Source organism: Camelina sativa, chromosome 4, assembly GCF_000633955.1.
Source record: "Camelina sativa cultivar DH55 chromosome 4, Cs, whole genome shotgun sequence".
In the NCBI taxonomy this organism is placed as follows: Eukaryota; Viridiplantae; Streptophyta; class Magnoliopsida; order Brassicales; family Brassicaceae; genus Camelina; species Camelina sativa.
In genome coordinates, this window is record NC_025688.1 from 2,736,178 (window position 1) to 2,746,374 (window position 10,197).

The 10,197-nt window shown below is 39.8% G+C and overlaps 2 protein-coding genes across 16 annotated transcripts in view; both read left to right on the forward strand.

Annotated features, from left to right (window-relative positions):
- Positions 1–6,587, forward strand: part of LOC104779638 — an 11,694-nt gene extending 5,107 nt beyond the window's left edge. The window contains exons 7-17 of one of the 11 annotated variants that reach the window (XM_019244475.1): positions 1,322–2,038; positions 2,127–2,296; positions 2,383–2,538; positions 3,034–3,274; positions 3,617–3,927; positions 4,101–4,405; positions 4,484–4,553; positions 4,776–4,903; positions 5,034–5,245; positions 5,341–5,599; positions 6,190–6,587. In XM_019244475.1, the coding sequence (XP_019100020.1) occupies positions 1,322–2,038; positions 2,127–2,296; positions 2,383–2,538; positions 3,034–3,274; positions 3,617–3,927; positions 4,101–4,398 (1,893 nt within the window). In that variant the 3' untranslated portion in view covers positions 4,399–4,405; positions 4,484–4,553; positions 4,776–4,903; ... (1 more) ...; positions 5,341–5,599; positions 6,190–6,587. Of the gene's footprint in view, positions 1–35; positions 2,039–2,112; positions 2,297–2,382; positions 2,539–3,033; positions 3,275–3,328; positions 3,514–3,616; positions 3,928–4,100; positions 4,904–5,033; positions 5,246–5,340; positions 5,600–5,789; positions 5,858–6,189 lie in introns of those variants that run through there. The other 10 variants (XM_019244473.1, XM_019244474.1, XM_019244476.1 and 7 more) reach the window with 10 other exon arrangements.
- The window catches only part of LOC104779639 (SART-1 family protein DOT2-like), a 9,705-nt gene continuing 6,353 nt past the window's right edge, over positions 6,846–10,197 (forward strand). The window contains exons 1-7 of one of the 5 annotated variants that reach the window (XM_019244482.1): positions 6,846–7,022; positions 7,158–7,238; positions 7,430–7,921; positions 8,018–8,118; positions 8,320–8,750; positions 9,695–9,995; positions 10,093–10,138. In XM_019244482.1, the coding sequence (XP_019100027.1) occupies positions 7,158–7,238; positions 7,430–7,921; positions 8,018–8,118; positions 8,320–8,750; positions 9,695–9,995; positions 10,093–10,138 (1,452 nt within the window). In that variant the 5' untranslated portion in view covers positions 6,846–7,022. Of the gene's footprint in view, positions 7,023–7,157; positions 7,239–7,429; positions 7,922–8,017; positions 8,119–8,319; positions 8,751–9,386; positions 9,996–10,092; positions 10,139–10,197 lie in introns of all 5 variants that reach the window. The other 4 variants (XM_019244483.1, XM_010504020.2, XM_010504022.2 and 1 more) reach the window with 4 other exon arrangements.

The following is a 10,197-nucleotide window of genomic DNA, read 5'->3' on the forward strand; positions in this document are numbered from 1 at the left end:
GGATGTCACTAGTAATGATGACAAAGTGGAGCAAGGTTCTGGAGTAGTTACGGTTCAAAGACAGGTAGAAACTAAGAAACACGATGAGAAAGGAGCACCAATTGCTGATGAAAAATCCAGTGTAGCTGATGCTTTCGAGAAGGCTTCAGATACAAAGAATGATAGTATCAACCCACCGCCAGTTGGTGTAGACGATATAACTAGTGATGGGGACAAAGTGGACCAAGCTGCTGTACTATCTCAACAACAAAGAAAGGAGGAAACTAATAAAAATAATGATAACGAAAAACAGTCTGCCACAGATCAAGACAAGGTGACATCTACCGACAATGAAGGAGATGCTGGAAAATCTTCTGCTTCACAGCCTGTAGAGAAAGACATAAGTGATGATCAGAGCAAAGAAACCAAAATTATGCAGCCTGTATCAGACCAAACTAAGCCAGCAATTCAGGAACCAAATCAGTCCAAATTTAATGTTTCCCACGCATTTGAAGCATTGACGGGGATGGATGATGAAACTCAGGTAGCTGTCAATAGTGTTTTCGGTGTGCTCGAAAACATGATTTCTCAGCTGGATGAAGAAAATAAAGAAGGAAATGAGGTAAGTGATGAGAAGAATCTCAAGGATACGAAGACTCTCAAGGATGAGAAGAATGTCACTAATGAGGCAATGTCTCCATCTGAAGAGGAAATTCCCGACAAGAGAGAAACCGAGAGCCTTATGCCCTCTGAAAACTCACATGATCCTGCATGCAGTGTGAGTGAAACTGAAAAAAGTTCTGGAAATGATAAGGTAACAGGGGAAATGATTGAAAAAGATTTGGGCAGAGATGAATTTGTGAATGGTAAGCATTCATCAAAGGTTCTGCCTGAAAGAAATACAGATTCTGTCGAAAATTCTTCTCATGATGGATACCGTGGATATCGTGGGGAGAAACTTTCAAAAGAAAAGATTGCAAAGCAGTTAGACTTAGATACAACCACTGCTCTCATGCTTGACTATTATCCAGAGGAAGGTGAATGGAAACTCCTTGATCAACAACCAGAACACTTGGATAATGACTATTATCCAGAGGCAGGTAAATGGAAGCTCCTAGATCAACAACCAGAATACTTGGGTAACCTTGCCGAAAATGCAGCAGCCAGCAGAGATACGCACGGAAATGTTCAGGTTCATTCCCTTAGTGTAGGTAATGAAGACAACATCATTGAGCCTGCATATGTGATATTGGACCATGGACAAGAGTCCGAGCTCTCTGAAATGCATGATGCAACGGACAATCAAAATGATGGTCCTCACAAATTAGACGAAGGATGTAAGGAATTAGAGCACCTCATTAAAGTTATTGTATCGGACTCTTTGAACGTAGAAGTTCAACGCAGGATGGGTTCAGCTGGCATGAGACAAATTAAGTCTCAACTCAGTAAGGATATAAGAATGGTGGCAAAGACATTTTCTTATTCTGTTGTATATGCAGAGCCTACTTGGACTTTCATAAGGAATAGCAAAACTTCCAATGGCCCTTCTGGAAAAGTAGGTAAACTTCATGGGGACGCTATCATTAGGGCAATTGCATCTGCTGTCCAGGAGGCGCATTTTCTCAGACAAGTACTGCCTATTGGTGTTGTTGTTGGCTCTGTTTTAGCTGCTTTGAGAAAGTATTTCGATGTGTCTACAACAACCAACAGTGCTAAGAGAGATATTGTCCCGGGTAGAACACAAAAGTACGAGAACAATGGTGCAGCGAAGAGGGTTCTGCCAGACAAAGTGAGCAAGGAGACCCAACAAAACAACTCGACCATTGGAGAAATGGTGGAATCTGGCCTGCAAAATATTAACAATGAGGGTGTCATGGTTAGTGACAATGGTGCAACAACGAGTGTTGTGCCAAGCAAAGTGAGCAAGGAGAGCAAACAAAACAACTCGACCATTGGAGAAATGGTGGAATCTGGCCTGCAAAGTATTAACAATGAGGGTGTCATGGTTGGTGCTGTAACAGCTGCTTTGGGAGCATCTGCGATGCTGGCTCAAGACGAGGTATTGTTTAACATTAGCATTCAGATAAATATTTAAGCAAAAGATCATATATATATGTTCGTCCTTGTAATTAGTGTCTCCTGCACAGGATCCACAAAGAGGTGGCTTCATGTCAAAATCATCAGAGAAAGATAGTCAACATAAAGAATCGGGAAAGCTCGATCAGAGCAATATGGTGGCAAGTTTTGCTGAGAAAGCCATGTCCATAGCTGGTCCTGCTGTTCCAACAAAGGAAACTGGTGAAGTGGATCAGGATAGGTATTAAAAGTAGATAAGTCAATTCCTCTATTTCAGTGCCTTAAGATTCTTCTTGATCTAAAAGCCCTTGGTTTTCATGTGAACAGGATTGTGGCAATGTTGGCAGATTTGGGTCAAAGGGGTGGTATATTGAAGTTAGTTGGCAAACTTGCTCTGCTTTGGGGTGGCCTTCGTGGTGCTATGAGTTTAACTGATAAGCTAATCCAATTTTTGCGTATGGATGAGTGGCCCTTGCTCAAGAGGTAAGCTGCTTTCTCTCTAAGCATCTTTGTTGATTCTTTCCAGTATCGTGGAACTTATGTGGTTGGTTTTGAAGTAGTCTCTTATCAATATAAAATGTGGATGCTCATATTTGTATTCTGTTATTTTTTTACTACCGTTGGCAGAATGTTTTTACTAAATTTTGTTTTTTATGGTTTACGTGGGTCTTAAATAATGAATGCTTACCTATCGATGTGTGTTAACCATTCCCATAAAATTAAAGACAAACAGGAGAACTAACGTTTTATTCTTCTCTACAGGTTTGTGAGTGATTCCCCCCCGTTCTTAAATATGCTATGTTTTCAATACATGTTTGCTAGTAAATTCCTCGTTTAAAAATGTTACATTCTCTTCGGATAACAGTGAAAGATTCCATACTCTTGTGATTTTACCATAAGTTGGGTCCTTTGATTCTTCTTCATATCAGCTGGTCCTAATGATTCTCGTGTGTATCGTTATTTTGTTGTTTTTATTAGGGCTGTGGGCTTTATTGGGATGTTGCTCGTTTTATGGTCACCGGTTGTGATTCCATTGCTTCCAACACTTCTCCAGAGCTGGTCTACAAGTAATCCCTCTAGAGTGGCGGAATTAGCTAGTGTAGTTGGCCTCTATGTTGCTGTTTTTATTCTTGTCATGCTGTGGGGAAAGAGAGTACGGAAGTATGAAAACCCATTCATGCAATATGGGCTTGATTTTAAGGCATCAGTCAAAGTAAAGGTAAAACCTTAAACGTAACACTGAGATTAAAATAGTTTGGTTTTCGTTGCACAGCTGGAGAAAACTTCTTGGCCATTAATACTCCGTGATCCTGCCTTCTGGATTTCTTTATTAGCGCATTAGCATCAGTTTCCCTCATAAATACGAAAACAAGGAAATAATACAAATGCCAATTTGCTTCAACAAAGATCTTGGTGGACCTGTTTGAATTTCAAACAGCAAAAATATATGGCGTAGTTGTGATTTTCCTTTTCCCTTAACTTCATATGTTCTCCTTTTCTTCAGTTCCATACATTCATGCTTTTAAAACAGTAGAAATGATACTATAAAGATTTCTTGCAGATTCAAGTGTTTTTGAAGGCCTTTGCAGGGGGCATGACAGTCGTTCTATTAATACAGTTCGTAAATGCAATATTAGGAGCTGCAATCTTTTCTCGACCGCCATATTTTCCACATCCTTTTGATGCCATGAAGTGTCTCAAGGGATGCGGGCAATTGCTTATGCTAATAGTAAGGGGAATTACAGCTGCGACATTTGTTGTGCTTGTGGAAGAGTTACTCTTCAGGTCATGGATGCCTGATGAGATTGCTATAGATCTAGGCTACCATCAAAGCATTATCATTACTGGTTTCATATTTGCCTTGTTCCAAAGGTATATATCTTTTCCAAGTATATTATTGTTTATATAGATCATGGATGAACTGGATATACGTGTATGTCATACTGCAATTGTACACCACTATTGTTCATGAGGAGTACCGTAGCGTAATGCTAACTGTACAAACTATATAATGATTGTTTTTGTTTTCTTGTCGAATTTTCCAGATCCCTGAGATCAATTCCAGGGTTATGGCTTCTGTCGTTGGCGCTCGCTGGAGCTCGTGCAAGAAGCCAAGGAAATCTGATTGTTCCGATCGGGTTGCGAGCAGGAACCATAGCAACAAGCTTTTTACTACAGTCAGGTGGATTCCTCACCTACAACCCAAGTTCTCCGGCTTGGATTGCAGGGAGCCGCCCTTTACAGCCTTTTAGCGGAGTGGTTGGTCTTGGGGTCTCTTTAGCGTTGGCACTCATTCTTTATCCGAGACATTCTCCAGAAACCAAGATGCAGAAATATAATTAAGAAGAAGGTAAACAATAAGAAACGACATGCTGTGCTCATGCCCTCTCGGTGATTTGCAGAGTGAAAACTGATTTATTGTGCGCAGAAGGATAGAAAGGGAGTAGGTGAAAGTAAAAACAATAAGGACAGAAGAAGAGCTTCGGATCCGCATACTTGTAAGTAGGAAGCATAAGACCCTTTTTGTACATCTTCTGTACCTAATCGAGTATATGCTTTTGTTTAAGTACAAAGTATCATAACAGTGTATACATAATATATAGAAGTTGTATGTGATCTTTTGGGTATGTCAAAGCTGCTGTGTCGGTCTTGTTATGGAGGCAGAGATGAAAACTAAAGTTGCTTCATATCATACAAAAAGAAGTTTATTTTCATTTCAGAATCATGTTGGCGTCTTTACCAAGGTAAAAGGGTTGGTAAAGACGCAGTTATACACGACCTGAAGCTGCGTAATGAGATGGGGTATAGTTTTCTACAATCGGAGTCAGGAAGTTGGAAGTGCACGCAGGTATATACTAAATTTGTTGACCCATTGTGCCGTACAGAACTTCAAATTGTAACTTTATTTTAGGTGTTCAGAGCAACTTAAGATATCTGATTTACAGTTTGTTTTGGTATATACTTTTATCATTTTTCAGATTGTAGATCTGCTACGAGTTGCTGTAAACAGAGTGAACTAAATCAAAAGAAGTTGTTGGAGTTTTCTCGCAAGCCCGGAGTGAGGAGGAGACTGAGGTTTAGTTGCAGGGTTATGCAGTTGAGAAAAGATGTAAATAAAGTAGAATAGAGAAAGTGTTGCACATGGGGGTTACTGAAAGTGTTGTTAAAGATATATACGAGCATATAAGAAGTGAGTGACCAACTTGAAGGTCCCTATTTCTGTGCTCTTGTTAAGAGGTGATATGTTCTTCTTCTAAGCCCATGAATCCTGTAAAATCTATGCAGACTCAAGAAAGGAGCTTTGTCTATAAAGAGACTCTGGTTGACCTTTTAAATCTTGATACTGGTCCCCTTGGACTGGTAGATGATTCAGAGGTATTTAAAAGGTCGGAAGCACTAAGCTAATTGCTGAAATAGACATACACAATCTCAGCAACTTTGAGAATGTTGTCTATTTTGCAGAATGGATTCATTTTGGAAAATATGGTGGAGGACGTGGTAGAAAGCAGGCAACATTTACAGCATTTAATTGGCAACTGTGAAGGTAATACTTCCTATCACTTGTTAAGATACTTTTTAATGCATTTGATGGTGATAGTAGTCTAGGTGCATACGTTTGGCAAAGCCTCAAAATGTGTTGATGAAAATGAAATATGACTCATTGTCTCGTTCATGAGATATATTGGTCATTTTTTACATTCATCTATGTGATTTTCCATTTGATATTCTTATAGCTCAAAGGCAAGTACGTGAAACTGCTTTGAACGACAAAACTTCAAGATCACATTATATTATTGGGCTGGTATGCTCTATTATATGCTCATGTGATATGCTTGCTGTATGATTGAATAAATAATCCATTTCCCTATTTTTTATACATGGAAAAGATAATTTTGCATAGATATTAGACAGTAAAGTTAACCTCATTTTATAAATTCTCTTGTTCTCTTGAAATGTGTTTAGAAAGCACAATAGTTTGAACACCATGATTTTCTTTGGGCATGTCTAAATTATATTTTAGCTTGATGAACATATTCACTGGTAGTAACATTTTTTAGTGCTGCCAACTTTAAATTCAAGTGCCAGCATAGATTGGAAATTCAGTTTCTGTCTTTTTTTTTTTTTTGGTTGCAGTTATGGAAGAAGAAACGATCACGGATCACCATATAGAGAAACTCGAAGCTTACAAGGATTTTGCAAAAATCACAAGGCGGGAATGCAATTAGATGTACCGTGTACGACCCACTCTAAAGAGACAAAAAGACGCTTCTCCTGCCATGACTGCGAAGGAAGTCGCCAACTGCGCCAAAGTAACTTGCTTGATAACAAAGACGATATTTGACTTTGACAGATACTGAATCTTGCAGAAGTTAGTAGATCGACTCAAAGATGAGTACCCTCGGCTAATGGCTGCACATGAGGAAATAGTTGAGATAGAATCATACAGAAAGAGTAAAAAGGCATTCAAATTTATATTGAAGTATTTTTACATAAATCAATATTAGAGAATATTTTCAGTATGAGATTAATTTTCCAGTCCTCCAAATTAAATGTTTTGAAAATAATTGTAAAATGTGAATTAAAAACATAGAAGAATTTTAAAAGAAAAAGGTAAATAGTAATATGCAAACCCTTATCAAGTTAAATTTGTTATGCTTAATTGGAAACAAATATGCATATTATATATAAAGGAACGGGCCTATAACGAATTTAAAAAAGGCTAAAGATTATAGCATAAAATCTAAGCCCATTAAAAGATAATGCATGCGTGTTCTATAACCAAAAGAAAAGAAACCCTTGTTAAGTTCGTCTTCGCACCAAACTAATCCTCTCAATCCAGAGTCTCAAGTTCGTCTTCCTCAATCTGTGTGATTTCTAGGGTTTTCTTTTTTCTTCTTGAAATCTCTCAATTGCTTAGGATCTTCCTTCTCCGTCAATCACGTTTTTTTTTTTCAATCTTCTTGTAGGTAAGCCCCCGTCACTTGAGCGAATCATGTATTTGGATTCTCGTATATTTTTCCATCGGTTTTTGTTATTGTTCGTTCTTTGTATTTATCTATCTAAGGCAATGGTTTACTAACTTTTATAACAAATTGAATCAGATGCATAGAGATATGTATTCTTCAAGAGGGAGTGGCTACGGACAGCAGCAATACGGCTCGCAGTCTGGTTATGGTCAGAATGTAAGATCATCAATTCCATGAAATCAAAATCCCACCTTTCTGATGTTTAATTTCACGAAATTTCATATTTGATTTGGGAATTGTTAATTTTCTTGGATTGAAGAAATTACATTGAACTCCATTGTTGTGCATTATGCTTTTTAAGTGGGTAGAATTTTATTGCTAATTGCTATGTTATTATTATTATGTAGCTTGGATCTGGTTATCCTGGAAGTTCAGTCAGTGGTGGTGCAGAAGGAGGCTCTCAGATTTCTTTGAGTAGTTCTCGCCATCCTTCAATTACAGGTGGTGGTGCTCAAGAAACTGACATTGGTGGATACAGATCGCATTTGTCAACATCTGCTAGTCATTATGGAACGCAGTATGGTTCTGCCTATGGATCATCTTCTCTTAGCAGCTCTCAGCCTTTAAGCACCAATGGCTTAGGTTCATCAGTCTTGGATAGCCGCTCGGGATATGTTCCTACTTTACCAGATTCGCCTAAATTTGCCTCTGGAAGCTACTTGTCCCCCTCGAGTCATGTTTATGGTCAAAAGGCGGATGATTTGTATTCTGATAAGCTGTCTGGTTACATTCCGGTTGACAGAAGGCAGTATGGTGAACGGTCAAGCGCTTATGTCGGTAGGGAGTTGCAAAATGAACCAACTAGTCGATATGCTGAGTCATCTGGTTTTGGTCGTCAGGTGCGCCCACCCTCACATTTATTTGAAAATCTCTTGAATTTGGTTAAATTCTGTTCCGTGGTGTTACAATTGGCATTAATTTTATGATTTTGGCAGACTGACTTGTATGATCGCATTGATCAAGCATCTCTCCTCCGAGGAGAACAATTATTAAAAATTCAGTCGCTCCATACCTCTTCTGTTGATGGAGGTGTCAGGTATTTTTCAATGATTAGCGGTAACCTGATTTCTTTCTAGCATATGTTTTTTTGTTCAAATTTTTGCATTTTTGGTTACGTCTGTTATTTGTTCTCTCAAGACCTTTGTTATTGTAAAACAACTGTACTTTGTCAAAACTTGCAATAACGTTTGAAGGAAAGTTATATCTTACTGCACTGAGTAGCATACATTTCTGGCAGACAAGCCGATTATCTTACAGAACGAAGTTCTACTGTACGGCATTCTGATCAAGAAGCTATGCATTATGGAGGAAGGTTGGAGTCTGATCCTCACGGTTTATCAGTACGCGGCACATCTTCTTATGCCAGCCAACATACCCCATCGTTATTAGGAGCTGTTCCTCGGCGAAATTTAGATGACTATATTTATCCGGAGAATTCTTCAAATCCTGGTTATGGCGTTAGCTTGCCTCCAGGGAGGGATTATGGCACTGGGAAAGGTATCCACAGTGCAGCATCTCTTGACCTGGACTACCCTGGTGGCATACTGGCTCGCGGTGGTGGTGGTGGTCCTCGTGTTGATGATCTCCGGAAAGATGACCGGGCGAGTTATCTCAGGGAGTTTGAACTAAGGGAAGAAGAGCGTCGTCGCGAGAATCTACGCTCCAGAGATAAGGAGCGAGAGNTTACATTCCGGTTGACAGAAGGCAGTATGGTGAACGGTCAAGCGCTTATGTCGGTAGGGAGTTGCAAAATGAACCAACTAGTCGATATGCTGAGTCATCTAGTTTTGGTCGTCAGGTGCGCCCACCCTCACATTTATTTGAAAATCTCTTGAATTTGGTTAAATTCTGTTCCGTGGTGTTACAATTGGCATTAATTTTATGATTTTGGCAGACTGACTTGTATGATCGCATTGATCAAGCATCTCTCCTCCGAGGAGAACAATTATTAAAAATTCAGTCGCTCCATACCTCTTCTGTTGATGGAGGTGTCAGGTATTTTTCAATGATTAGCGGTAACCTGATTTCTTTCTAGCATATGTTTTTTTGTTCAAATTGTTGCATTTTTGGTTACGTCTGTTATTTGTTCTCTCAAGACCTTTGTTATTGTAAAACAACTGTACTTTGTCAAAACTTGCAATAACGTTTGAAGGAAAGTTATATCTTACTGCACTGAGTAGCATACATTTCTGGCAGACAAGCCGATTATCTTACAGAACGAAGTTCTACTGTACGGCATTCTGATCAAGAAGCTATGCATTATGGAGGAAGGTTGGAGTCTGATCCTCACGGTTTACGCGGCACATCTTCTTATGCCAGCCAACATACCCCATCGTTATTAGGAGCTGTTCCTCGGCGAAATTTAGATGACTATATTTATCCGGAGAATTCTTCAAATCCTGGTTATGGCGTTAGCTTACCTCCAGGGAGGGATTATGGCACTGGGAAAGGTATCCACAGTGCAGCATCTCTTGACCTGGACTACCCTGGTGGCATACTGGCTCGTGGTGGTCCTCGTGTTGATGATCTCCGGAAAGATGACCGGGCGAGTTATCTCAGGGAGTTTGAACTAAGGGAAGAAGAGCGTCGTCGCGAGAATCTACGCTCCAGAGATAAGGAGCGAGAGCGAGAGAGGGAACGCGAACGTGATAGAGAACGAGAGCGGCAGAGGGAACGAGACAGGCAAAGAGCTAAGGACCGGGAAAGGGAACGCATATCGGAGCTACGAGAGAAGGAAGGAGAAAGAGAACGTGAGCGAAAACGTGCTCTCGAAATAAAACGAGATCGAACTCCAACAGCAAGAGCTACGTCCAAGGACACTAAGGAGCGGACTCCAGTTCCTAAATCTATTTCTAGGGATGCACGTAGTTCCACTTTGCGACGGGATGCACAACATCGTGAAGCATCAATTAGGTTTAATTTTTTTATCTCTGTCACGCTCTTCATCTGGAATACAGGGCATTTTCTGTTGCTGCACCAGACACTAACCTTATTTCTGTTATACCTGAAGGCGATATTCACCGATTAAGCCAATAAGGAGAGATTATGTCTGCAAGGTAATAAGTGTTCCAAGAGATTCCTCACCTAATGATGTTTTTTACCTGCTCCTCAGTAT